This window comes from Panthera uncia, chromosome B4 (genome assembly GCF_023721935.1).
Source record: "Panthera uncia isolate 11264 chromosome B4, Puncia_PCG_1.0, whole genome shotgun sequence".
NCBI lineage: Eukaryota > Metazoa > Chordata > Mammalia > Carnivora > Felidae > Panthera > Panthera uncia.
In genome coordinates, this window is record NC_064809.1 from 128,417,692 (window position 1) to 128,445,665 (window position 27,974).

The 27,974-nt window shown below is 55.3% G+C and overlaps 1 protein-coding gene across 1 annotated transcript; it reads right to left on the minus strand.

Annotated features, from left to right (window-relative positions):
- Positions 1–396: 396 nt before the first annotated feature.
- BAIAP2L2 (BAR/IMD domain containing adaptor protein 2 like 2) lies at positions 397–27,967 on the minus strand. The gene is made up of 14 exons (XM_049626380.1): positions 27,632–27,967; positions 26,348–26,423; positions 25,498–25,584; positions 24,981–25,042; positions 15,346–15,417; positions 15,054–15,170; positions 13,855–14,001; positions 5,171–5,323; positions 4,718–4,865; positions 4,368–4,593; positions 2,237–2,359; positions 1,689–1,896; positions 1,074–1,117; positions 397–856 (listed from the first exon to the last, which is right to left on the minus strand). The coding sequence occupies exons 1-14, from the start codon at positions 27,680–27,682 to the stop codon at positions 781–783; spliced, it is 1,590 nt and encodes a 529-aa protein (XP_049482337.1). The 5' UTR covers positions 27,683–27,967; the 3' UTR covers positions 397–780.
- Positions 27,968–27,974: the final 7 nt, after the last annotated feature.

Below are 27,974 nucleotides of genomic sequence, written 5' to 3' on the forward strand. Positions count from 1 at the left end.
TGGGCCCGAACTGGGTGGATAGACCCTGAGGGCTTCAGGGCAGACCTAAAGATTTGCTTAAAATGAGGGATGTGACAGGTGCCCGGGGCGGGGGCTCAGTCTGCTGAGCGGCCGATTCTTGTCGGTTCAGGTCACGATCTCACGTTTCGTGGGTTCAAGCCCCGCATCGGGCTCTGCGCTGGGATTCTCTGTCTCCCTCTCTCTTTGCCCCTCCCTCACTCGCTCTCTCACAAAATAAACTTAAAAAAAAAAAAAAAAAAAGAGGGATGTAAAGGGCTGTGAGTGAGCGGGTCCTCTCGGGGAACTCCTAGTGACCTTCAGGACCTCCTAGACACCGTCCTCCAGTGGGAGGCTTCCACGCCCCACCCCCCGCCTGTCCCCCCAGTTCGACACCGCCACTCCTGCTGCTGTCTCCTTGCTTTATTTCTCCCCGTTTACAAAAGTTAAACCGGAGGACGTATGGGGGGGTGGGGAAGGGGGTGTGCGGGGCTCCTCCCTCCTGGGGCAGAGAAGGGGAAAGGGGGTGGGGTGCACGAGACAGGCCCCCAGGGAGAGTCCTGGGGCCCTTGGAGGGGAAGAGACTGTCCTGTCCCCCATTCTGCCTGCTTTACTTTGAAGGTCCCGGACCCCAGGTCAGTCCCCTGGGAGGGGCAGCCACCCCCAGTTCCAGGGCCCCGGCTTCTTGGGTCCACCGCTGCTGCTTCTGCTGCTGCCCCCAGCTCCCGACAGCCCCTGGGCAGGTGTGGGGACGAGCTCAGACCCCGGATGGATGAGGGCGCCTCAGCGGATGAGGGGCGCTGAGCGGTCGTTGGTGACTGTGGGCCGCAGCTTTACGGTGGCAAAGGGGTTTGTGCCCCTGCGAGGGGAGAGGTCGGGGTGAGAGGGGCCCAGGTTCCCCCCCCCACGCAGCTGGCTCTGGCTCCAAGGAAGGTCGCCAGGTGCCTGAGCCAGTGTCCACCCCGACCTCCTGCCCCCACTGGTCACCTCTCACCCCTGCCTCATCTCCCCCCTCCCCAGAACCCCTGCCGAGCCCCCACCCCCACGCCGCCCCCAACTCCTGTCCTAGGACTCACCGAGGGAAGAGCTCTGGAGGGTGCTGTTCCGAGGACATAAGTTTCTGCAGTGAGGGTGGAGGAAAGGCCAGGTTTAGGGGGGGAAAGGGGCAAGTGAGCCCCCACCCCTGCAACTCCCCATTCCAGGAAGGCAGACGACTAGACCAGAGGCCCCCGCAGGCCAGGCTTCGGGGAAATCAGGCCCGGGCATTCCGAAGCTCAGAATTCTGTGGATTTCAGACTTGAGAAGCCTCTGGGCCAGGGCACCAGCTGCTCTCCCTGCACCCCCCCCCCCCCACCCCCGGGCCTGCCCAGCCAGCCCCAGCCCAGGCTCCGTCCGACCCAGGACCCTGGTCTTGCCTCTCCCGGGAGGTGGGAAGGACCGGCCTTTTCCAGTGCTCCCAGCAGGACCACGGGGGCTCCAGTCCCTGAGAGGAATGTTTTCCCCCCACCCTCTGCCCCAGGCTCAGAAGTCCATCCCACACCTCCCTGCAGATTAGGCAAACTGAGGCTGGGGAGGGAGGGCCCCCCTCCAGCCAGCCAGTGGCAAAGCAGGGAGGGTCACCCGGTCTCCAGTCTCCCAGCCTGCTGGATGAGCCCAGGGCTGGGGACTGGCTGGGGGGGGAGGGGGCTCACCTTGACGTCACTCGCCACCCCCATGCTGCCTACGCTGCTTCGGCGGTTACTAGGCAAGGGCGGAGGTGCAGGGCTGGGGGCGCGGCTCGGTATCCGGCTTGGGGTTCGGGAGCCGGATTGGCCGTCCCAGTACTCCGAGGGTGCTGTAGAGTTGCCCGGCCGGCCCAGGAGGTCATCAAGGCTGTGGCTGCCCCGGAGGGGGTAGGATCTGAGTCCAGAGCAAGGAGGGACGGGCAGGGGGTCAGGCGTCAGGCCCCTGCTGCTTCCCCCACCCCCGATCTTGCTGGGCCCCTCAGCATCCTACAGCTTCTTCCCTTGCAGGGGGCGGCGGGGGGGGGGGAAGGCCACAGGGCTTAGAGGCAGTCCTCCGAGGAGGCAGAGGGACGCAGTGACTCTGGCATGCGGAGAGGTGAGGGTCCCCTTCCTCCGGGGACCGAAGGAGGCTGGGTGCACTCAGGACTGCCACTCACAGATGTCCCCCTGGGGGTTGGGGCCGCTCCCCCTGAAGTCCCCACCCCCGCCCCACCTCGGACCGACCGCCCAGGTACCTGGAAGGTAGCTCATTCATAGGGTTCATCAGGTTCATGGAGGTCACTGGGGTCAAGGGGTTCGTGGGGTTCACAGGCACCTCCTCCAAAGGCTTCACGTAGGCCCCGGGGAACCAGCCGCTCCTGCGGGGTGGAGGCAGAGGGTCCCATAGGCAGAAGGCCCAACAACCGTGCCCAACAGAACGCTTCCGAGGGCAGTTACTGGGCAGCGCTGTGTGCCAGGCCTTGCTCGAAAGGCTGTGCCCAGAGTAACTCATTGAATCCCCCCCAGGAGACCTTTCTCCACTTTCAAGCCCAGCTGTCCAGCTTCATGTCCCGCCAGGGGCTAGGTCACCTTGGGGGAGCTGGAAGTCCAAGGAGGAGAGCGACGTGGTGACCGGCTTCATTGGCTACTCGCCGAGTACCCACCACCTGAGGGCCCACAGAGAGCCCGACACACCTCCTGCTCCCCGGAGGCCCCCAGCCCGGCCGACAGGCCCACAGACGGATGATTACCAGGGGACAGGGGACAGGGTGGGGGGCCCGGGGATCACGGGCAACTGTACCAGCCAGGGGAAAGGGCACTCGAGCCTAAGGTGCCTAATACCAGCCAGTGCCCTTTCCTCCGCAGCCCTGCCCCTTCCCTCCACCCTAGAACCCTGGTTCCGGGGACCCCGGGCACCCTGCCCTTAGAGTCCGTGCCTGGCTGGAGGCTCATCACCGCCCCTCCAGAACAGCCAGGGTTCGGGGAGAGGCACTTCGCGCGACGTTCCTTAGCCTTTTCAGACCCCGCGGAGCCCAGCGGATTCTGGCAAGCACTCTGGAAAGCGTTCTCCACAAAAAGCCACCTTAGACCTCCAGACCCAACCAACAGCGCGCTCTCGCCTGAAGGTAACTAGGAGCTATTTCGCCTCAAACTGACAGACCAGAAGCATTTTCCACGCGTTTTGCTTCTGTCTTCACCGGATAAAACTTGCCACCTTCTTCCCTGACCTGTGAGGCACAGAGGGAACGGCAAAATGTCCCGGGAACGTGGGTGGAGAGCACCGGCCCCCGGTGGTTTGACACTCAGGTCCCCCGGGGGGGCAGTCTGCTACACGCCTGTTGTGGGGACTTGTGCGGGTCCACGAAGCAGGTGTTTCCAACCCTGGTGGCTGTAGCCATCTCCCTACGTCGCCAGCACAGCCTTCCGTTCTTGATCCAGCAGTCCCCGGGCCTCCACCCCTCCATCCATCCGTCATCCCACCCTGCCTCCCGCATCCAGGATCCACGTGGGCAACCACGCACGGACCGCCAGTCCCTAATCCGTCTCCACCTGCCTGCCCTTCTACCAGCCCGTTCACATGCTTCCCCACTCACCCCTCAGTCTACGTATGCACCCCACATCCGTGCATCCTCTCGCAAGCACCTTGACGTGCACCTGCTGACTCCTGCCTCTAAGCCTCCATTCATTCACTCAGGCCCCTATTCTTGCCCTCCTTCCTCCCTTCTCTCCCTCGCATGAGTGCGAGTGGGCACCACACCGTCTCCGGCCCGTAAGGCCCCGTGGGGGGGGGGCGGTCACTGCCTGGCTCCAGCAAGCCCCCACCTCCCCATTTCCTTTGGTAGAAAGAGTAATCCTTGCACACTCTCTTTTCTGGCCGCCAACACCTGCTCTCCTCCAGGCTCGCGGCGACCACAGAGCACTTCCCCACCTCCCCGCTTCCATTCACGGGCGTCGAAACCGACCCCCAATTTGCCTTCTTTAAGGATCTGCACGGCCGGAGACCGCCCCGCTGGGCCTGTCGGCCTGCTCGGTCCCCGCTTGGCCTCTGGGCCTGGCCCCGGGGAGGCCACAGCCTGCTGCGCTCTGGGTAAAGAGGGGCCGCCCTGTTGACCCCACAGTAAGTGCTCAAGCAGTGGGGTTGCTGCAGCCTTCTGCAGCGCAAGAGAGAACCTTCCCGTTCGTTCCTCTCGAGGGCCACCGCCCTGTACTTCCTATCCCCCTTGGACTGGATGAGGACACTGAGCGCCGCCCGGGAGAAGGGGAGAACCGTCTACCGCCCTGGGGCTGGAGGTTGGGGGGCGAGGAAGCCTGCGGGCCGGTGGCCGGGGGGGGGGGGGGGTGGCTCCTTCCACCCCCCTCCCCTGCGCCCCGGGGGCGCCCACTCACGTGGACGAGCCCTCCAGCTTGCCGTAGAGCCAGCCGTTCTGGGCCTCTGGCACTAACACCTCCACGACGTCTCCGGCCGAGAAGCGCAGCAGCGTGTGGTTGGCGCCCTCCGAGTGGGAGACGAGGGCGCGGACTCTCCGGGCGCCCCCGCCGCCGCCCCCGCCGCCCGGGCGCTCGCCGAAGGAGTTGGAGCGCGAGCGCTGGGTGCTGCCGGCGTAGAGCGAGGCTGCCGGGGGCGGGGAGAGCGCGGCGGCGCGTGGGTGGCGGGTTCTCCCCTGCGATCTGGGCCCCTTCCCGGCCCCCGCGTCCCCGGCCCTCCCTCTGCGCTGCGGGGCGCCGGGGCCACTCACAGGCGGACGGCGTCCGGGGCAGCGACCGGCGGTCTGGCTCCAGCTGGGACGCGGACCTCGCCTCGGAGGCGGGCTCGGGGCCGGGGCCGTAGGAGCCGGAGCCGTGCCGGCTGCGCGGGGAGCTGAACTCCGCGAGCGGCCGCTGGGGCTGCGAGGGGAGACGGGCAGGGGAGGGTGGGGCGGGGAGGGGAGGGGTGGGCCGCGGCGCCCTAGTCCAGCCCCCACCCCCAGTCCCAGACGTCGGCGGCGTAGGGGTTCTGGGGCCTGCGGCCCAGCCACCACGGGGGCGCCGAGGCCGCGCCGGGGAGGAAAGGCCGGCCCAGGGGCGCTGCGTAGACGGGGAGCCTGGGGGGCAGGAGGCTCCATGGGGGGGGGCCTCGGGCCCCAGGGCGCCGTGGCGGGTGCGGGGATCGGCGGGGGCGCGAACAGCGGCGGGGGCGCCCGGGGCCTCACCATGTCCAGGCGGGTGGGCGTCAGGCGGCCCGAGGGGTAGGGCGGCCCCAGCACGGGGCCCAGCAGGCCAGGGGAGTGGGCGCGCGACGGGCTGCGGCTGGCCTCCGACTGCTCCTTCCACAGCAGCACGCGGTTCTGGAGCGTGCTCCGGGCCTGGCCGCGGGGGGGGGGGGGGACACCGGGGTCAGCCAGATCGGAGCTGGGGACTCAAAAGTGACACCCTAGGCCTGGGAACTCGGGCCCTGCAAGCTGTGGATGACGGGATCGTCAAGCCGGAAGGAGCCAGAGATGGCGGCGGGGTCACCTCGTAGGGTTCGCTAAATAGAGTGAAGCCAACCCAGGAAACTACAACTAAGGAAACGTGGCAAATTTCCAATCGCACGTGTGCTCCTAGATCCAGCCATACCTGAACCCCTTGAACTAAAGGGATAAACTAACCAAAGGGATAAATACCTCTCCTGGGTAAGCTAGTTTGAGTGGTTTCCTAAAAGAGGCCCTTCAAATACAGTTTTTCCAGTCTATTCCTTTCAGTCTACGTAAGCACCCCTAGTGCCCCTGGTACATAGGCATCTGTTTGAATACTTTCAAGGACAGGAAACTCAGCAGTTGACCCCGCAATTCATAACAACCTGGGGTGAGAGGGCTTTAAATGTCAGACCTGCTGTGTGCATTTATCATTTTTTTAGGGGCGCTTGGGTGGCTCAGTTGGTTGAGCGACCGACTTCAGCTCAGGTCATGATCTCACGGTTGGTGAGTTCGAGCCCCACGTCGGGCTCTGTGCTGACAGCTCGGAGCCTGGAGCCTGCGTAGGATTCGGTGTCTCCCTCTCTCTCTTCCCCTCCCCCACTCATGCTCTGTCTCTCTCTGTCTCAGAAATAAGTAAACATAAAAAAACGTCATTTTGTGAATTTTCTGTATTTTGCGTGTTGACATCCCCGGGGCTTTGTTAATCCTGCCCAGATTGTCCCTCCCGGGGCCCGATAATTCCTAGAGATAGTAAGCAACTTGCCAGTAAGCAAGTATGCAAAACAGCTGGTTCAAAACCCACATCCCTAACCACCTCCCTTATCTAACACACACCAAGCCAGTATTTCCCCTGACCTCAATCACCCCAGAGCCAGGTGCCAGACAGTTAGAACCAACCCCTAGAGCCCAGAGCCCAGTGAAATTATTCACACCATCCCGTCTTTCAATGGCCTTGACCTCTCTATGCTGTCACTCAGTCACTTCTATAAATTAAATCCCAGGTATGATCAAAACACCGTGCTCTCTTCCGTTACAAAGGTCTCCCCCTGGGAATGCAAGCTGGTGCAGCCGCTCTGGGAAACAGTATGGAGGTTCCTCAAAAAACTAAAAATAGAACTACCCTGCGACCCAGCAATCGCGCTACTAGGCATTGATCCACGGGATACAGGGGGGCTGTTTCGAAGGGACACATGCACCCCCATGTCTATAGCAGCACTATCGACAATAGCCAAAGTATGGAAAGACCCCAAATGCCCATCGATGGATGAATGGATAAAGAAGATGTGGTATACATACACACACACACACACACACACACACACACACACAATGGAGTATCACTCGGCAATCAAAAAGAATGAAATCTTGCCATTTGCAACTACGTGGGTGGAACTGGAGGGTATTATGCGAAGTGAAATTAGTCAGAGAAAGACAAAAATCCTATGACTTCACTCCTATGAGGACTCTAAGAGACAAAACAGATGCACATAAGGGAAGGGAAACAAAAATAATAAAAAAACACGGAGGGGGACAAAACAGAAGAGACTCTTAAATATGGAGAACAAACTGAGGGTTCCCGGAGGGGTCGTGGGAGGGGGGAGGGGCTCCATGGGGAAGGGGCACTAAGGAATCGACTCCTGAAATCATTGTTGCCGTAGATGCTAACTAACTTGGATGTAAATTTAAAAACTAAATACATAAGTAAACAAACATTAAAAAATAAATAAATAAAGGCCTCTCCCTTTTCCAGTCAAACGTCTCCTCCCCCGAGGCCAAGCTCAAGACCGTCACCTTAGGAATAAGCAAAGCTTCCCTTTGTTGAGCATTTACTCTGCGCCAGGCCCAGTGTTAAAGCTTCACCCGTTATCATCTTACTCAATTCTTGCAATAGCCCTGGGAATTAGATGTCACTATTACCACCATCTTATCGAAGAAGATACTGAGGGTCAGAGCGGTTAATGACTGGCCCCAGGTCTCACAGCCAGTGAGCCTCGGCGTGGCCTGCACCAGTCCGTCTTGAGGCAGCTTCCCGGGACGGCACCTTTGGACGCTTCTTCCCTTCAGTCTGGGCCAGCTGCTGAAAACCTCATGGGGATCTCGGGCAGCCAAACAGCAGCGACTCCGTCACAGGAGCAAGTGGCCAGCGGGTCACTAGGGTGGACAGCCCCTCCGTTGTCTTGTCATGGTGCTAGGGCGTTCTGGGAGGAAAGGTCCCGGCACCAAGTCCCAGCCTGGACAGCGCAGAATTTTACTGGCTTTCGTCAGCCCTGCCTCCGGGTGGTGTAGCCAGGGCTCGGGAAGAAACACTGCACAGGCTTTCAAAACCATAAAGAGACCGTGGGGGGATTTCCAAAACAGGGATGGGGTGGGAGAGCCAGTCTAAGTATGATACGGACCCCCCCCCCATGCTAGAAAAGACGGATACATTTGATTAAGTCAAGATAATTCTTTTAAGCACGGCAAAACCTAAAATAAGCAAAGTCAAGCGATAAATGACAAACTGGGAAGATATGTGCCTCTCATCACCGAGGAAGCTCTAATCTCAGTAACATATATAAAGAGCTCCGAGAAACTAATAAGAAAAATGGAGGAAACGATGCTGATATCACAGTGAAGGGCGTCCGATGGCTCTGAAACATGAAAACATATCAGTCTCACTTGTAAGACGATAAAATAAAACCACGTCTGGAGAGACCGTCTTTACCTCGCTGGCTGGCAAAGAGGGAAAAGTTTGCCGTCACGCTGTCATCGAGGAAAAGAGGATCTCCTATTTTGCTGGCAGAAGGGTAAACTGGCACAACGAATGCCTACATCCCTGGGCTCGCCAATTCCATTCCTAGGAATGTATCCTGGAGATACGCTCGCACAACTGCGACGAGCCCGGAGAAGCTGAGGGCGAGGTGGGCCGAGAGGCATGCTATTGACCAGACGCAGACTCAGCCAGGGTTGGTCACGGGAGGCGCGTGAGAATGACCGCTTGCTGAGCTCAGGCCCTCATCATTCTTTCTTTTAAAAAAAAAAATTTTTTTTAATGTGTATTCATTTTTGAAAGACAGAGAGAGACAGAGCAGAAGCAGGGGTGGGGCGGAGAGAGAAGGAGGGGACACAGAATCCGAAGCAGGCTCCAGGCGCCGAGCTGTCAGCACAGAGCCCGATGCGGGGCTCGAACCCGTGACCGGTGAGATCGTGACCTGAGCCGAAGCCGGATGCTCAACCGACTGAGCCACCCGGGCGCCCCTCATCATTCTTTCAATCTTGTTCCAAATCTTGTGCGTTCTGTTTATAGACAGAGTGACAGGTAAACACGTATGTTTGACTATCTTCGGGAGTTAGATCTTGTGTGTCCTAAAAACCAGCTGGGTAGAGCAACACGATACCTACCCCACATCCTTAGCAAATCCATCCCCTAGAGCCACGAGGAGTGAAAACGTGTCCACGCAAAAACTTTCACTTATATTCCTGCTGGCATTATTTCTAATAGCCGCAAAGTAGAAACGACCCAGATATCCATCCACGGATGAATGGATAAATAAAATGCGGTCTATCCAGACCATGGAATGTTATTTGGCAATAAAAAGGAATGATGTACCGGGGCGCCTGGGTGGCTCCGTTGGCTGAGCGTCCGACTCTTGATTTCGGCTCAGGTCACGATCTCACGGTTTGTGAGTTCGAGCCCCCGTGTGGGGCTCTGTGCGGACAGCGTGGAGCCTGCTCGGGATTCTTTCTTTCCTTCTCTCTCTCTGCCCTTCCCTGTTCATGTTTTCTCTCTCTCTCTTTCTTTCTCTCTCAAAATAAATAGATGAACTTTTTTTAAAAAATCGTAAAAAAGGAATGATGTACTGATTCCTGCCACAACCTTGATGAATCTCAAGAGCGCGAAGCTTCGTGAGAGGAACCCGTCACGAGGGACCGCATATCGCATGATTCATGAATTACGTGCTGTGTGGGTTAGATCTCAAGAAGACCATTTAAAAGAAGGTAAAACAGCTCTGGAATGGAGCCCCAGTCCGTGGGAGAGAGGAGGGGCAGGGGGAGAAGGCTGAGCCCTGAGCTTGGGGCTGGCTGTGGGGACAGCGTCTCCCACCTCTGCTCAGCACCAGGGGGTCCCTGGGTTCAGAGACTGGGGAAGGGGCTTGGCTGAGGCCGGGAGGCGGGAGTCTGCTGCTGGCTCTGGGGGGCAGCCGACTGCAAGCAGACAGATCTCCTGAAGGGTAGCTTTTGTTTTCATCTTTGGGGTTGTGGGGGGAGAGAGCAGGGGCCGGGAGATCCTAATTCCGCTGGGCTCCTTCGCATGAAACTTACATCATTACATCAACCTTGTGAAGAGGGGATTATTTCCTTCTTTTGCCAGAGAAGAAATGAGACTCAGAGAAGTGAAATCACTTGCTAGGTCTGCAGCCGGGGCGCAGAGGCTGGGAAACTGAACAAGAATACGAAGAAAGAGAAATAGAAACGAAATAAGAATGCACAGAAATCGGAAGCATTGGACAGAGGGATGAGGCTGGGGTGGGGGGAGGGGGTGCGGGGGGAGGAGCCCTGTTGGGGGCATCAGGAATAGAGAAGCTGCCTGGGTGGGTGGGTCAGGGACCCAGATGGAAATAGAGACAGAGCCTCTATTTCATAGACACAGCGGGGCTTTAAAAATATTTATTAAATACGTGAATGGGGGGCACCCGGGTGGCTTAGTCGGTTAAGCGTCCGGCTTCAGCTCAGGTCATGATCTCGCAGTTTGTGAGTTCGAGCCCTGCATCAGGCTCCGCACTGGCGGCTCAGAGCCTTCTTGGGATTCTCTCTCTCTCTCTCTCTCTCTCTCCCTCTCTCTCTCTCTCTCTCTCTGCTCCTTCCCCACTTAAAAAATAAATAAATACATAAATGAAAGAACAAACGATATTGGAAAATGCAGGGACAAGGTCATCAATTTATGAAGGCACGGTGGAAAGATCATGTCCCAGTGTCCTTGGCACCTCCTTCTGTACATCCCACCCGCCACGCCCCGCCCCCCAGAGGGGTCAATAGCTAGACCAGGCCAGGCGGGTAGGAACTGTGAGGCTTCAGCCCCTGTTGGACCTAGAGAAGACAGCAGGACAGAACTTTGACCAGTGCTGGGCTGGCAGGGGCCTGAAGTGCTCCCGGACAAAACACAAGAGGCTCTTAAATATGGAGAACAAACAGAGGGTTACTGGAGGGGTTGGGGGGGGGGGGCTAAATGAGTAAGGGGCATTAAGGAATCTACTCCTGAAATCATTGTTGCTGACCAATTTGGATGTAAGTTAAAAAAAAATAAAATTAAATACAAAATAAAAATAAAATAAAATAAAAATGTCAAGAAAGAAAGAAAGAAAGAAAGAAAGAAAGAAAGAAAGAAATGCTCCTTTCTCCAGGGAAACACAGTCTGCACGAGTGTGTTGAGTTTTGAGGGTAGAGCATAGCTCCTACTCTCAACCAGGTACCCTTGTGCAGTGCACGACCTGCGCAACCTTCCCCGGCAGCCCTGTCTGCGGGGGTTCTCCACATGGGTAGGCTACATTAATCCCTATTCCTGAGGCTGAGTGAGAGCTGATTTGCAACAGGAAGACCTGAGTTAGAGATGGGGTCCCACTGGAGTCGAGATGGCTCCGCTGCCCCCTACCCCCACATTTGTCAGTACCTCTGCCTGAGCCCTTGCAGCTCACCTCAGAATGGGAAGAGGACCATGAGGAGGCAAAGGAAAGAAACAAGGTACCTAAGAGGACCCAGTGGTCAGGGAGGAGAACCCAGCAGACCACCCAGGCAGCTGAAAGAAGGGGTGACAAGCTTAACAAGATCTTGACCGGAGCCTTTGCTGCATAGCAAACACCTTCCTACCCAGACAAAGGTCAGGACTGTAAGCTTTAAAATTCAACGGATGAACTGGGGCGCCTGGGGGGCTCAGTCAGTGAAGCGTCCGACTCTTGATTTCGCCTCAGGTCACGATCTCACGGTTGTGAGATCAAGCCCCGCGTCAGGCTCAGCTCGGAGCGTGGCGCCTGCTTGGAATTCTCTTCCTCTCCTTCTCTCTCTGCCCCTCCCCCGCTCATTCATCCTCTCTCTCTCTCCCTCAATAAACGAATAAACCTAAAAAAATAACACAGTGAACAGATGAACTCTAAGAGAGAGTAGTCCTGTTGAGAACACAATCCGTTTCCTGACAAGTCAAGGGGAGAGAGATCTCAAAATACAGACCAAGAAGAGATGAACACATGGGGGGGCGGGGGAGGGGTCGTAGATGTGGAGTTCCAGAAGGAGGAAAAGGAATGACGGCAGAGAGCTAATAATTTAGGAACCAGAAGAGGAAATAGCTCCCCTGACCTGAATATAGGCCTGAGCCCGCAGAGGGAGGGGCCCGGACAGGCGCTCGTCTATGGGTAACCAGACAAGTTTCTGAGTCCCAAGGACACCAAGAAAATCTCCAAGCATCCAGAGAAAGAGCCAGGACACAGACCAGCACCCGACTTAGCATCCGCAACACGGAGCGCTAGAAGCCAGAGGAACATCATCTTGGGCCACAGGAGAAAAGGGCCACAGCTCTGGAGTCCTACAACCAGCTAACGTGCCACCCGGCAGTCAGGGTAAAAGTGGGACATTTGCAGCTATGCAAGGATTCAGACGATGTGTCTGCGGAACATGTTCAGTTAATCGGGACAGAAACCTCAAGACAGTGGGAACGGAAAGGAAAGAAAACAGTGGCGAGCGGTGTATCTGGTCACGTGGGTCATGATGCAAAGAAATGACGAGTGAGAGCCTGGAACTAAAAGTCCCGAAGTTTTTTGGCAAAACCAAGAGCCGGAGTTGGAGAGGATGAAGGGAGGAGTAAGGCCACATCTTAGAGTGCCGGGGAGGGCAGGAAAATTCTTCCCAAGGCCTTATCTTAAGGGCTGGGGAGGGTGCTCGATGGACAGAGTAGTGTCGGGGGGGGGGTGTCCGTATATTTTGGAAAAGATAATAAATGAACATCGATTACCATGATATTCGTCACAAGGTGAGGTCATCGTGAGTAGCGATGAAAAGGACAGTAGGATTTGCAAACTAATAAAGGGGAAAAGGAGGGGCGCCTGGGTGGCTCAGTCGGTTAAGCGGCCGACTTCGGCTCAGGTCATGATCTCGCGGTCCGTGAGTTCAAGCCCCGCGTCGGGCTCTGTGCTGACAGCTCAGAGCCTGGAGCCTGTTTCAGATTCTGTGTCTCCCTCTCTCTGACCCTCCCCCGTTCATGCTCTGTCTCTCTCTGTCTCAAAAATAAATAAATGTTAAAAAAAATTTAAAAAAAAATAAAGGGGAAAAGGAAATGTATAGTAACACAGCCACAGCGGCAAGAACGAGCATGGAGGAAAAAGAGGCAACAAACAAAAAAAGGAAATGCATTTGACTCAAGTTATACAGAAAGAATAAAACAGGTGTATCACTTGTCGGGTTCAATGGGAACGAACTGAATTCTGCTATTGGAAGACGTGGACTGTCACTGGTAAAAAAAATCAAAACTGAGCTATACGTTAGTAACAGAAAACACACTTAAGGAGATAACAGAAGAGAAAGGAGGGTAATTTTAATCTCAGGCAAAGTGAAATGAAAAGCATCAGACTGGCTTCTGAGAGGCCTTAAATACATAACTGGTAATATTTACAGAGAAGATTAGATAGTTATAAACCCAACAGCACTAATCAACAGGGCAGCTGAATATGGAAAGCAAAATCCATTAGAAATCCAATGAAAGGGGCGCCTGGGTGGCTCGGTCGGTTAAGCGTCTGACTCCCGCTCAGGTCATGAGCTTATGGTTTGTGAGTTCAAGCCCCGCAGCGGGCTCGGTGCTGACAGCTTAGAGCCTGGAGCCTGCTTCAGACTCTGTGTCTCCCTCTCTCTCTGCCCCTCCCCTGCTCATGCTCTGTCTCTCTCTGTCTCAGACATAAATAAACATTAATTTTTTTTTAAAAAAAAAGAAGAAATAAACATTAAAATAAATAAGTAAATATTTTTTAAAAAAGAAATCCGGTGAAAAACGAAAGACTCTCTGATCGGTCTAGCAGACAGAACAGAGCAAGAGCACAGAGGATTTAAATAATACGATAAAATGATAGGCCATAACTCAATACGCCCATGAATTAATGAATTTGCAAATAGTATCTGCACGCAGGAATGAGAAAGTAAACGGTTCCTACGTGAACGAAGAAAGGCGTGAATTAGTGAATGAGTGTGAGAATAAGCAAAGTCATGAACGAAGGAATCAATGAATGAATAGCTGATGACACAAATCAACATAGAAACAAACAAAGAAATAGATGGGGAGAGTAAACGAATAAAATAAATATCTACAGAGGGGACGGAAGGAAGGAAGGCAAAGGCAGGGGACTCTCTGGGGGTAGCCAGCTCACAGAGAGCACAGACCTGAGGAAGGCCCCCCATTAAGCCCGGCCCCGGCCCCCGCTCACCCGGCCAAAAAAATGCAGGAAGGTGTTGGAAAGCAGCAGGTGCTTCTCGGCCAGGAAACGATAACGCCGCTTCTCTTCCAGCTCAGCTGCCCGCTGGCTCTCGGACATGAAGGCCTGCATCTGTGCGTGCAGCCGGTTCACGCTCTCCTGGGGGAGAAGCGGGTTCTAGCAGGAGGCAGCGGGTGGGTGTCTGCCACATCCCACCTCCCCCCAGTGCCGGCTGTCCGAAGCCCCCCTGTCCTGCCTGAACCACCTCCTCCTGGAGGCCCTCCCTGGAGCGCCCAGCCCATCCTGGCTCCCAGGCCCGCCTCTCATGGGCATCCTCGTGCTCTGTGTCCGCCCGGCCCGGGGAACTCCTCACGGCCATGCCTCTTTCCCTAGCTCCAGGCACCGGGTCAAGCATGGAGTGGGGCCCGGGGAGGTTGGTTTAAGAAAGTGTGAATGAGTTGATTCATAAGCCCCTACTTGGGAGGGAAGATTCTGAAGAGGAGAGGTAAGAGCTTATTGAACGAGCCAGAAGACTGGGGGCGCCTGGGTGGCTCAGTGGGTTAAGCGTCCAGCTCTTGATTTCCCCTCAGGTCATGATCCCGGGGTCGTGGGATCGAGCCCCGCGCTGGACTCTGTGCTGACTTTGCGGAGCCTGCTTGAGATTCTCGCTCTCCCTTTCTCTCTGCCCCTCCCCTGCTTGCTCTGTGTCTTTCTCGAAACATAAATAAATAAACATTACAAGAAAAAATAAAGGAGATAGAAGACGAGACAGGAAAGGAGATAGAGGTCTTGGAGACAGAGGCCGGTCAGGGACAGGGCCAGGACCCCCGAGCTGGGGAGGAGGGCCGGTCCTAGCCGGGGGCAGGAGGGAGCGGAGGATGGCAGGGACCTGCGCTACCGTGATCAAGGGGCAGCATGGTTGAGGGCCTTCGGTTTTCTCAGTGAAGTGGAAGGCGGGAGGCCTGGGGAGGGCCAGGAAGTGACAGCCCAGGGAGCAGCGCTGAGGGTGGCCCCGGAGGGCCCGTGGTGCCCAGCCCCCAGGGGCTGGCTGAGCGCTCTGGCTTTGCTCACGGCAGAGGGCATGGCAAGTGGCCCTCCTAGAGTTGGGCTGATGCCGGGCGGGGGACCTGGGTGGCAGGGGGGAAGGGGGATTGTCAGGGCGTTCCCCCCCCCCCCCACCGGAGCCCGGCTTGGCCCCCCAGCCCACGCACCTTCATCTCCCGCGCATTCTTGTCCCTCTTGCGCTCCATGCGCCACAGCTCAGACATATACTTCTCCAGGTTGGCGGCTCGGTGGCGGTATTCGATCTCATAGTGCTGGCGGCTGTCCTTGGGTGGCGTGGCGAGAGGGGGGGGGCGGGGGCTCAGCTGGGAACACGTACAGCCTGGGGCCAGTCGATACCCAGCGCAGGCCTCAGTGTGCTCATCCATCAAATGGGGAGGGGCAGTCTTGCCTGTGATGGGCTGGGGTGGGGGGGGGGCCAAGGTGGGCGGCCAGACTTACTTTGATGAACTGCATGTCCAGCTTCGTGTTCTTTTCCATGTGTTGCAGCAGATCTCCGTGGAACGTCTGCACCTGTGTGGAGTACAGGGTGGGGGTGGGCAGGGTGGCCCCGATCCTTCCAGACCCCAGCATCCCTCGCGCCGCCCAGTCTAATACAGCCCACCGCGTTCCTCACACCCCAGGCACCTGCCCAATCGTCAGAGACACGGTCATAATAAAAGCACCCAGAGGGAGGGAGGATTAAATGGTTAAAAATGCGAAACACTCAGTGCGGTGACTGGGTCACAACACACGGTCTGATACGCGTAGCAACGTCTTCTGGTTCTTAGACTCAGTCTGTGCTTTGGTCATGCGGTACCCTCTGCCTGGAATGTGTTATCCAACTTGAAATACCAGCTTCCCTGCCCCCTCTGCCAGGAGGCCTCCCCGACTTCCCCAGCGGAATCCACCGCTCTCCCGTTTTCTTTCCGGAACGTGTATACGTTTGTTCGTTTACTTTTCATTCTTCGAGCCACAGGCCAGATTTCTTCCTGCGCCCCTGGTCGCAGCCCCTTTGGAGATGCAGCGAGCCGCTGTGGGCACGAACGTCGTCTGACCCATCTCCGTGTCCCCAGCACCGTGGGCGGGGCCCGACCCAGGGAAAGCGCTCACAGCTGTTGAGAGGTCCTAACTGAGGGGTGGCCGGTTCGCGTGACAGGTGGGACGGAGGCGGCTGACCGCCTGCGTGGCCAGGAGGCCGGGGAAAGCTACTGGGCTCAGGCTCAGAAAACCTGCATTCTAGATCAGCCTCCAACTTGCTCTGTAACTTTGGACAAGATGCTGCCCTCTCTGGGCCTGTTTCCCTATCTATAACAGGGAAGTTTCGGCCCGATGCTCTTGAAGGTTGAGCTTTATGAACCTGAAGAGCTTTGACGCTATGGGCCTTGGTGGTCACCCGGCACATTCCCCCACCCTGCACCCGCTCCCGTCTCTGCTCAGCCTTGTCTGCACACCCTCTCCCCTCAGCAGCACCTGCTCAAGAACCCTCAGTGGATGCCGCCTGCTGCCACAGGGGTCCCCACGCTGTGCTGTGGGCGCTCTGTCCCTTGGGGCAGGGCACTGCCCAGAAAGAGAATGCTGGTAATCTTCTCCTCGTATGCGGGGAAAACCAGCCAAGTATAAAAGTTGCAAGTTTCACGGGCCCCTGGGTGGCTCAGTCGTTTAAATGTCTGACTCGTGATTTCGTGGTTCGTGAGTTCGAGCCCTGCGTCGGGCTCTGCGCGGACAGTGCGGAGCCTGCTTGGGATTCTCTCTCTCTCTCCCTCTCTCTCTGCCCCTCCCCCGCTCTCGCTCTCTCTCTCTCTCTCTCTCAAAATAAATAGATAAACCAACTTTTTTTTTTTAAGTTGCAAAATTTACATTTTTTTCCCTCCCATAATTGTTTCTGAAACCCTGGTAACGGCTGGTCTGTAGGGGAGCTTGAGTGTGGCCCCCTCGGGACTGGCCATGCCTTGAACCCTGAGTTGTGGCTGCTGGTGAGTGTGTGGGGGAGGGGGGGGGAGGGGGTCAGTGTTATGAGTGGCACCAAGTCCACGTTTCTGCCCTTATCTGCTGGACCCAGGAAGTAAGGAAGTGAGCCACCTCAACCCGCACCGCGGGACCTCCCAGTGGAGCCCTCGGGGCGCCTCACTTGCCCCTCCCCGGGCTCTGCTTCCCCCTGACCGGGCAGTCTAAGACTTGTCCTTGAACTCCGAGCGTATGTTCTTGAAAATCTGCACAAATCGCCCAAAATAAACAACGGGGCTTGGGGGAGATGAGGGGTTGGAGCAGACCTTCAAAAAGCCCGGCAACTTTGTAACCAGAGCGCTAATAAGATGGATGAGTGGTACCCGGAGACGAACTTGAACCACGCCGAAGGCCACAGAAAATATCTGCAATGCGCAAACCCGACAGAATGGACACGGCAGCTCCGCCTGAATTACCTCAGCGCTGGCAGGCTGGCAGGCTGAGCCGTGCAGGGGGTAGGGGACGGGGGGGATGTAGGACTGTCACAAAGGTAGGCAAGGGAGGCTGTGCAGCCTGCCCCCAGCTGAGGGCCCTGGGTGGCTGGGAGCGGTCTCCCCAAGGAGGCTTGAGTGCAGGAGCTCTTTTCAAATGTTCTTAAAATACAGATCAAAGGGCTCTTGCTGTCAGTGCAGGAGACAAGTTGGGGGCCTTTCCCCGCCTCCTAATTCTGTTTGCCTTTTCCCACTCTCACCTGGGAGATGTCGCTGTGAATAAGCTAACCTTGCATGTGATCAGATGTCACTCCCGTCACGTATGGACGGAGTCACACCGTGGATATGTGTGTTAGAACAGGGCGGCTGGATTGTAATTCTTCCCATTGCCACAGTTTGGCTGTGATCGCCAAAGGGGTAGAGGGCACAGACCCAGGAGGTCCCATTAACATGGGGCCCAAGCACCAATGGGTTAATGGAAAGTCTTTGTCAGGCTCCAGAAGAAACGAATCTATTAAGAGGTTGATAACTGATGTGAACTTTGAGCTCTTGTTATGGGGAAACCATAGGACTGTTAGCAGGTGGCTTCTGAAACAAGGAAGTCATCAACCCCGGGCAGGTCAGATTCCCAGCAGGTCAGAAAAGAGACTGCCCTTCCCAGAGTTTCCTCTCCTGGCATATCCTTCATTACCGGGTCCTGTGAGCACAGTACAGAAGCTGAGAGGAGACCCACTGTAGAAAACACGCACTGTAAGCTCTATGTATTGACTTCTTTCAGTGACTTACAAGAGATCTTTTTGTCGCCTACACAGGAAAACCCCCTGAAAGAATTGTCCCTGTGAGCTGATCCCACTCCTGCCCTCTCGTTTGCTCGGGAAGCCCCTCCAGTCAGTCTGTGCCCCACCATGCCAACAAGAACGTCCTTGTTGAAATCACTGACACTCCACAGTGCAAAGCCAGCTGTCAGGACTCATCTGACTCGTCCTGTGGTCATCATCTGACACAGTTGACCATTCCCTCCTCCTGAAACACCTTCCTTCCTTGGCTTCCAGCCCACCGCCCTCTCCTGGTTTTCCTCACACTCCCTAACCTCCACTCCCACTCGCCACCCTCACTGCCTCTTGTCTGTCCCGCTGATTCCCCCTCATCTCCTGATCTCCCAGGGCCTCTTCCCTTCCCTTCCTACACCCACTACCTCCATGAGCTCATCTGTCCATGCGCTCACGACTCCCAGACGAACAACCGAACCTAGACCTCGACCCCAAACTCATACATACAACTGATGTCCACATCTCCATTTGGTTTTCTGATAAGCATCGCAAACTTATATCTAAAGCCGAGTCCCTGATCTCTCCCCTCCACCCAAACTGCTTGCTCCACACTCAATATCTCCCACATCAGCTAATGGCAACTCCACTTTCCAGCTGATCAGAACAACACCTTGAAGTTACTCTGACTTTCCCTTTTCTTCTACAACTGACGTCTACTCCATCAGAAAGTCTTATTAGCTCTACATTCAATCTGATTTCTTCTCAACACTACCAGTGCTGTCACTTTCCCAAGTTATTTCAGTCTCCCCCTAGATTATTGCAACAGCCTCCAAACTGGTCTTCCTGCTTTTGCTTTTGCCCTCCACTGCTGATAATTTTTTTTTTAATGTTTTTATTTTATTTTTGGAGACAGAGAGAGACAGAGCATGAGCGGGGGAGGGGCAGAGAGAGGGGGAGGCACAGACTCCGAAGCAGGCGCCAGGCTCCGAGCTGTCGGCACAGAGCCCGACGCGGGGCTCGAACCCACGGACCGTGAGATCGTGACCTGAGCCGAAGTCGGTCGCTCAACCGACTGAGCCACCCAGTCGCCCCGATATTTTATTCTTAGTACAGGAGCCAGAGCGATCCTACTAAAATAATGTCAAACAATGAACAACTCGAGACAAATTGAAAAATTCCAACTGTAGGAATGCCTGGGTGGCTCAGTCAGTTAAATGTCTGACTCTTGCTTTCAGCTCAGGTCATGATCTCAAGGTTCATGAGATCGAGCCCCACATCAGGCTCTGTGCTGACAGTGAGGAGCCTACTTGGGATTCTCCCTCCCCTCTTTCTGCCCCCCCCCCCACTGGTGTGTGTGCATGCACATGCTCTTGCCCCCTCAAAATAAATAAGTAAACATTAAAAATTCCAATTATAATGGTTAAAAAAATCAAATATGTAGGAATAAATCTATCAAAAGATGTGCAAGACTGCTACCCTGAAAATGACAGGGTGTTGCTATGAGAAATGAATAAATGGAGAAGTATACCATGTTCATGGATCAGAAGTCTCAATATTGTTAAGATGACCATTAATTTATGGATTAATGCAATCCCTCTCAAAATTTCAGCAGACTTTCTTGAACTGACAAGCTGATTCTAAATATGTAAATGCAAACATTGTTGAATGTCCAAAATAATTTTAAGAAAGAAGAACACAATTCTTAGACTACTTGATTTTTAAGACGCACTATAAAGCAATAACAATTAGTACAGTGTGGTATGGTTGTAAGGATAGACAAATATATATCAGCGGAATAGAGTAGAGAGCTCAGAAATACACCCACACATATACAACAAAAAATTTTTTGACTAAGACAGCAAGTGACTTCAATTGGAAAGCAAAGTCCTTTTGAAACAGTGCTGGAACAATTGAATGTCTATACAGGGGGAAAAAGAACCCTGACTCTATGTCACTTCATACACAAAAGCAAATTTAGGGTGGGTCATAGAAATAAACGTAAAGCCCAGAACATACAGCTTCTACAAGAATACTTAGAATATCTTTGCCAAAGGGGTAGGCAACGATTTCTTGAATAAGATATGAGCACAAGCCATTTCTTAAAATTGTCAAGTTAGTAGAGACAGGTGCTCTTTTTGGTGTTTGCTGTTGCCACAGCATTGACTCATGAACTGTAAGGTAGTTTACTGAGTTTAAACAGATTCCACCTTTTGTAAAATGAAACCCATAAAATAGCCAAACTGGGCTTCCCAAAAATCTAACTTTCTGTTCATCAAAGACACTATTTAGAAAATGAATAGACAAGCTATAGGTTGGGCAAAAAACTACGCACCATGCATATACCTGACAAAGGACTCATATCTTGACTATATAAAGAACTCCTATAAGTCAACAGTAAGTATTACCTGATAAATGGGCAAAGTACTAAGCAAACACTTCATGAGACAAGATATGCAAATATCTGGTAAGCCTGTAAAAAGTCTTCAGTCACTGGCAAATGCAAAATGAAACCACAATAAAGTACCATTCCATACCGTCTAGAATGGCTAAAATGAAAAAGGCTGACAACATCCAATGCTCGTGAGTGCCTAGAACAGCCGCAGCTTTCAAACATTGCTGGCAGGGGTGCGGCTTAGCACAAGAGGCTGGGAGAGCTCTTTGACGATTTCCTATTAGAGCTAAATACATGTCAACCCTGAAACCCACAGATTTTGCCCCCAGGTATTTTCCCAAGAGGAATGAAAATGTATATCCACAAAAGACTTGTATAAGAGTGTTCGCAGCAGCCCTCTTCACAATAATCGCAAACTGGAAACAACCCCAACAACCATCAACGGAAAAACCAGATAAACACATTGTGGTATCTTCGTTCAGTGGAATACTAAGCAATCAAACAACAAAGCAGCAATGCCCGTGAAGTTCACCGAGGGAACGAGGTGGGACGCAGAGGGATACTCATGTACGATTCCCTTTGTATGAAGTCCAACAACAGGCAAAATGAATCTCTAGAGCTAGAAATCAGAAAGTGGTTGCCAAAGAGGAGGAAGACTTTTTAAAATTCTTTAAAAAAGCCTATTTCTTTATTTTGAGAGAGAGAGAGGCAGAGAAAGAGGGAGAAAGGGAGAATCCTAAGCAGGCTTCACGTTGAAGCGTGGAGGCTGACGCCTCAGGACTCGATCTCACAAACCCGTGAGATCATGACCTGAGCTGAAATCAAGAGTCAGATGCTTAACCGATGGAGCCACCCAGAAACCTTTTTTTTTTTTTTTTTTTTTTTTTTTTTAAGGAAAAGTGAAGAAATGAGAGTGATTGCCAATGGGAATGGTGTTTTGGGGAAGGGGGTGACAAAAATGTCCTAAAATTAGGTAGTGGGAATGGTTTCAAAACTCTGTGAGTACATTAAAATCTTCTAAATCGTGCACTTTAAGGGGGTGAATTTTGGGGTGCCTAGGTGGGTCAGTTGGTTAAGCGTCTGATTCTTGGCTTTGGCTCAGGTCATTATCTCATGGTTCATCAGTTCAAGCCCAGCATGGGCCTCTGTGCTGACAGTGCAGAGCCTGCTTGGGATTTTCTCTCTCTCTCCCTCTCTCTCTGCCCCTCCCCTGCTCGTTCTCTCTCTCTCAAAATATATAAATAAACTTTTAAAAAAGGTGAATTTCAAGCTGATATTATATATTTAACATAGATTATATCATATATAATATATTTATATTCATATGTACAATAACATATAATATATATTATATTATATATGATAATATATATTATCGTGTATACATATACAACTATGATAGGACTTCTATTACGGACTCCATTCGGGGTCTAGGTATTAAATCATAATATCTGGAAGTGGAGGAGAAAAAAAAGAAATGAAAAAAGTAAAAATAGCCAAGAGGAAGAAACAGATATTGAAGATAAGCTATGGAGATCTAACATACAGATAACAGGAGTCCCTGAAGAAGAAAGGCAAAGACAGAGAACAAAAATATTCTAAAAACCGGGATTCAAGACAACTGCCTAAAATTAAAAAAAAGATGCCTAAAATTTAAAGAATATATATTTAAAACTACATATTGAAAAAGCATATCATATAACTGATCATACTGACCCAGACTGATCAACATCAAGACACATCTAGAAAAATTGCTGAACTTAAGAAACAGAAAAGAAATCTTTCGGGCATCTAGGTTAAAAAAGTAAGTGATTTACGATGGGAAAAAATAGACGATCAGACCTTTCAACACCAACACTCAACATTCCATGCCAGAAGACAACTGGGATATTTGAATGCTTTCCTTCTCTGTATCCTTGAGAATCAGGATTTTTTTTTTTTTAATGTTTATTTTTGAAAGAGAGAGAGGCAGACCGACAGATAGACAGAGGATCAGAAGTGGGCTCTGGGCTGACAGCAGAGAGCCCGACGCAGGGCTCGAACTCACAAACCGTGAGATCATGACCTGAGCCACAGTAGGACGCTCAACCGACTGAGCCAGCCAGGCGCCCCGAGAATCAGGATTCTTGATGAAGACCAGGAACAAAGGAGATGCTGGTGTAATACCAGAAGAGGCTGAGCAAAGCAAGACACCCAGCAAGCTATCAAAACCAGTAGGGTTGCGCCCAAAAGAGTCAGGAGCCAGACCGAAGAAGCTTCTACTGGCCAAAGAGGGGACATTTTCAACTTTGCCAAAGACAATAATCACAAAGGACTGAAATACATCAAATGTGTTGAAGTCTATGATACTGGGGGCGCCTGGGTGGCTCAGTCAGTTGAGCGTCTGACTTCGGCTCAGGTCATGATCTCAAGGTTCGCGGGTTTGAGCCCCGTGTCAGGCTCTCTGCTGACAACTCAGAGTCTGGAGCCTGCTTCTGATTCTGTGATTCTGTGTCTCCCTCTCCCTCTCTGCCCTTCCCCCACTCATGCTCTCTCTCTCTCTCTCTGTCATAAACATTAAAAAAAAATTTTTTTTTAATTGGAGCCCTCCAACACTTGCTATCCGCCTTCCCTGCTCTTTCCTCCAGAGCACATTTTGCATCTAAGCTGTCACTTGCTAGTCTAGGGTTTTGCCCGTCTCCTCTCTTGGGGAAGGCAAGGGTCTCCCCAGTGCCTGAACAGTGCCTGGCACCCGGCAGCAAATGGCTGTCGAGTGAATGAGCCCAAGGGGGAGGCGGCCTCTGGCGTCCTGGGTCTGGTACGGTTCTGGCCGAAGGCCCTGCCTGCTTGTCACAGCCAAGACACTGGTACCCAGAGAGGGCAGCTCTCCTTACAGAGAGGCCCTGGATGACACTTGTCCCTAGCCAGCCCAGATGTGCCACAAGTGACACGGAGAGCCATCAAACCCGAGAATCGGAAGTCACCGGCTCCCTGCACGAGGTGTGCTCTGTAACTCCCGTCCTGAGCCCCAGGAAGGGGCACCGGCTGGGCTCCCAGCCTGCAGGTGGCCGCCAGACGGGCGCCCAGGACCAGGGTTTCCTCCTGTGCAGGGTGCATGTTCTCTGCTCGTGACGTCGTTCCCCATTTTGACATAGTGACCAAACTGCTGAGTGTTTTTACGGCGTTCCCCCAAAGAGCACCCTGACTTCCAGCGCTTCCCGGCCCCCACCCCACATATGAGAGCCACGTGCCGTGGCAATGAGCTGACATTTCCTCCCGAGCTTTCCGAGACCCCTCACCATCAGGTCCTCTCTTGCTCTGCCCCGGCTCCCCATCGTTGGCTCGCTTCTGCCCACCACACACGCGCCTAGCCCGCCGGCGCCCTCTGGGAATGCCCTCTCGCCTCCTCTCCCTGCGGCCAGGCCGCACCCCCTTTTCAAAGCTCGCTCTTTCTGTCCAGACTGAGCAAAGCCCTGCTTGGTGCCACGCTCCGGCCCAGCCCTCGCAGGGATCCGAGTCCCCGCAGAGATAGAGACGGGGTGGTAGGTTCTGCCTCTAATCGTCACAGCGGAGACGCACGGAGGGCTACAGGTGGGTGCCAGGCCATAGGAAGTCGCTTAGGCCTCACAAGAATCCTGCCAGCCGTTTTTACGGTCGTTTTCGTTTCACACACAGATAAGCCCAAGTGCAGAGAGTCTTGTCCAAGGTCACGAGCCAATGATGGGTGGCGCTGGGCTTTGAACCCAGGTGCCCTGGCTGCAGAGCTCGCTTTCTTAACCACCATGTGCTAAGAACGGATAGAAGCAGCGTTGGGAGTCCAGAGGGGGAAGTGATGAACGCGCCCAGGGGTCAAGGGAGGCTCAGGAAGGTGCTGGCCGGCAAGGGTAGGGGTGGTTCTAGGCTGACAGAACGGCATGAAGATAGCCCAGCGGTGAGGGCACCAGGCCGCGTCTGCAGAGGGCAGCTCTTTGGGGTGCTGGGCTGTGATGGGGGGGGCGCCACGGGGAGACTGCTGGCTCAGCAGGGCCTGGAATCCCTCACCGAGAAGACTGGGTTTGGTTCTGTGGGTGGCCGGGGGTGGAAGGGCTGTCCTCATGGGCATGACAAGGTCAAGTGCCTGGCTACTCTCTTGGGAGCGTGGAGGGAGGGGCCGCGGGGCCAGGGAGGGGGCAGGGCCTGGCCGGATGCACCGGGGCAGTGGTCCTTTCTCTCCCCAGCTCCTCCACTCGCTCTGGAATTTGGGGCAAGGGACTGGATCTCCGAGACTCAGTTTCCTCCTTTGTAAAATAGAGATGGAAGTAGTTCCTGCCTCCCGGGCTTGCTGGAGGCTTGCACAATATATGGCAGAAAAACACGCCCAGCACAGCCTGGCGCTGGCGGGTGCCCAGAAGGGCGGTGCTCGTGTGTCACTAAGGGTCCCAGGGAGTCCTCCCTGAGAAAGGATGTGGGAGGTCGGGACCCCGGTCTTCCTTGGAACACCAGCCCAGTCTCCTCCAGGCCGAGGAGTCTGATACTCACCACGACCTCCAGGTCGGAGTTCAAGTGCCGCTGGGTATCTGACATCTGCACCAGGATCTCCCCTGGAGGCAGGGGGAGCAGCAGCTTCAGTGGGGCGGCCTGCCCCGCCCGCCCCTCCTCCTGCTAGAAGCTGCTACAGGGGGCTGCCCGAGGCTGGATTCGGGGACCAAAGTCCAGGGAGTTCCCAGATGGCTCTGGGAGGATGGCAGTGCCTGTCCCAGCCCCGGAACAGCCCTGCAGGGAGTGGTGGGGAGGGGCTTGGGCTCCAAGGAGTCTGGGCCGTGGCCGCAAGGCCCGTATCTTGGGGAGATTTCCTGGAAGGGCAAGAAAATAGCGGGCACGCTCCCCGGGATCTCAGGACGGTGGGCGAGGCAGGCCTCGGGCCTGAGGGACGGCAGGAGGGAGACAGAGGGGCCTGGACAGCAGGAGGAGGCCTGGGGTGGAGGCGGGCCTAGGAGGAGAGCACCCCCAGGCCCAAGCAAGAGTGGGGGGTGTAGTGGGAGGGGGAGCGCCTCACCCAGAATCTGCGAGGTGGAGCTCTGCAAGGCCTGCTCCCCGATCTTCTGGATGGCGTTGAAGTATACCTCAGCCGCCTCGGACAGAGCTGCGTGGGGATGGGGGATGGGTCCGGATCCAGCCCCCCGCCCCCCGCCCCCCGATCTCCATCCTCTGGAGACCTCTCCTGACAGGGCACGTGGAGGGGACACTGTGGGGTCTGCCATAGGCGTCCGTGACAGGGAGGGGTGTCCCGGGTGGTGCGTGAGGACAGGTGGCGTCGGCCAGGGGAGAAAGCGGGTGTGGAGCGGGGGGTGGGCTTCCCCCCCACCCCCCGCGGAGGCAGGGCCCAGGGCGGATGCACCGAGCACAGGGATCGGTGCTGAGCCGGACATCCGGGGGTTTGTCATGGGCAGGGGCGTAGGCACCTGCGTGTACCCGTGTGGAAGACGAGTTCTGATGCGCAGGGTAGGGGTGGGCTGAGGTTGCTGGGGGTGGGGGTGGGGGGGGGGGGGGGCAGGCTTTGACTCTGAGGTCCGAAACGGCAGGGAGGGCTTGGGTGTAGCAGCGGGCTCCATGGATAGCATCAAGGCGACCTATAGCATCACGGTGTGTGTGGCTGGGGCTGTGTCGGCCACCAGGGCCTGGCTCTGCGTCTCTGGGAGCATCCTGAGGGCACTTAAGGAGTGGGCAGAGGAGGGTGTGGGGGGGTGTGGGTGAGGGTGGTGGACAGGGGTGTGTAGGGCTGAGCCTGAGCTGAGTGTGTGCTGTGGGGTGCAGAGAATATGGGTGGGGGCGCCAGTGCACGGAGGGACCGGGTGGGTGCGGGCAGTGACGGCCGAGGGGCTGGGTGCCCTGGGCTGGGCACTTACCGTGGAAGGCCCGGAGGTAGTTGTTCCCGAGGTACACCAGGTTCTCCAGGGCAGGGTTAAACTGCTCCATGATACCCTGGAGCCGGAGGGCAAGGGGTGATGGGGGATAGATTGGGAGAGGAAGAAACGTTGATGGGCAGGGAGGCAAGTCACTGGGCCTCAGAAGCAGGGCACCCCCGGACCCAGAGAGAAGCCCGACCCTAGGGGAACCCCTCTAGAAATGCGGAGTCACCCAGGATCCTGACTCGGCTGCAGGGGCCTCGGAGGCCATCCCTTGGGCTCACACGCCTGCCCCGGCAGGAACTTGTTCCCAGGACAATGCGCCTGGAAGGTTCTCCTCCTCCCACTGGGTTGAAGGCTGTGGTCCATTGTGGGCCCCCAGCTGGGTGTGGCTCAACCCTGCCCCGGGTCCAGGCCCCGCTGGGCTGAACACACAGGCGGCCGACAGTCACCTCAGGGGCAAGGGCAGATCTTGCCCTTCCCAAAGAAGAGCCCCTCGGGAGCAAGGCTGTGGCTGGGTCACAGGCCACCTCAGACCATGGCCGGCAGGAGAGTACCCTCCATGGTGGAAAGGGCGCTGGGCATGGACTTAAGACTTGGGTCTTGGTTCAAATCCCAGCAGCCTCTTTGGGATCTCTGGTGACCTTGAACAAGCTGTTTAACCCTGCTGGCCTCGGTTTTCTCATCTATCATTTGGGGTGATTATTTTCTATCCTACAGGCAGGCTTATCTGCCATGAGGCTTATCTGTGAAAGGGTCTTGTACACAGTAGGTGCTCAATAAAAGTCTATGCAGACTACAGTAACCTCTCTGGAGTGAAGCAGAAAATTTGAGTGAGGGGTTCAGAAAGGACAGACAGACAGAGACGGGAAGATAGAGACAGACAGAGAGGGACTCTCCAGTCGTGGGCCAGGTGGCTCTCCGGCCCCCCTGTCCCACCTCTGGCCACCCTGGGTCCTGTCCTGCCTTGTCCGGCATCTAGGAGTGCTGTCTCAGCAGGCCTGTCGCTCCCTGGGTAACTGTGTGGACAAACCCCCGCCCTGCGAGCCTCAGGTTGGGGCTGGGGTGGGGGGCCTTCGGTCTGCATGTGCCCAGACCCTGATGGCCGGCGGGCCGCGTCTGGGGAAGAGGTGAGAAGGCTGGCTGCGCCCAGGGATCCCCATGTCATGCCCACAACCCAGCCTGGTTCACAGACCATGCTGTGCCCACGCACACCCTCCACCCTCCAGCCCTGGGAACGGATGTTTGGGCCCCGGGCCCCCGGCCACACACACATACGCTCACCTTGTAGATGGCCATGGTGGACCTGTAGAACTGGTCCATCTCGGGGGCCATGGAGTGGGCTTCGACCCAGGTGCTGAGCAGGAGGCTGGGGGTGCTGGCAGGGTCGGGAGCGCCGAGGGTCAGTCCCCTCCAGTGCCCACTGCTCTAAGGGAGTGAAGAATCCTGCAGAGTAGCACGGAGGTGAGGGCCTGCCGGTGGTGGCCGGGGAGGTGGCAGCTTAATTATTCACCAGCCAGGGATGTCAGAATGTGATCTGGGGCGTAACCAGACCCGGGGGGAAGGCATCCTGTGACGCGGGCAGGTTCGTGTGACCTGCCCTTCAATTATTTACCCCTGTGAGCCG

What these genes read in the sequence shown, in the direction of transcription:
- BAIAP2L2 (XM_049626380.1), bottom strand. Translation starts at nt 27,682, where the DNA reads ATGGCCCCCGAGATGGACCAGTTCTACAGGTCCACCATGGCCATCTAC. An exon ending in CTCCACCTCGCAGATTCTGG is followed by an intron (nt 25,043 to 25,497) that starts GTGAGGCGCTCC and finishes CCCTGCCTCCAG; the next exon opens with GGGAGATCCTGGTGCAGATG. An exon ending in TGGACATGCAGTTCATCAAA is followed by an intron (nt 15,171 to 15,345) that starts GTAAGTCTGGCC and finishes ACGCCACCCAAG; the next exon opens with GACAGCCGCCAGCACTATGA.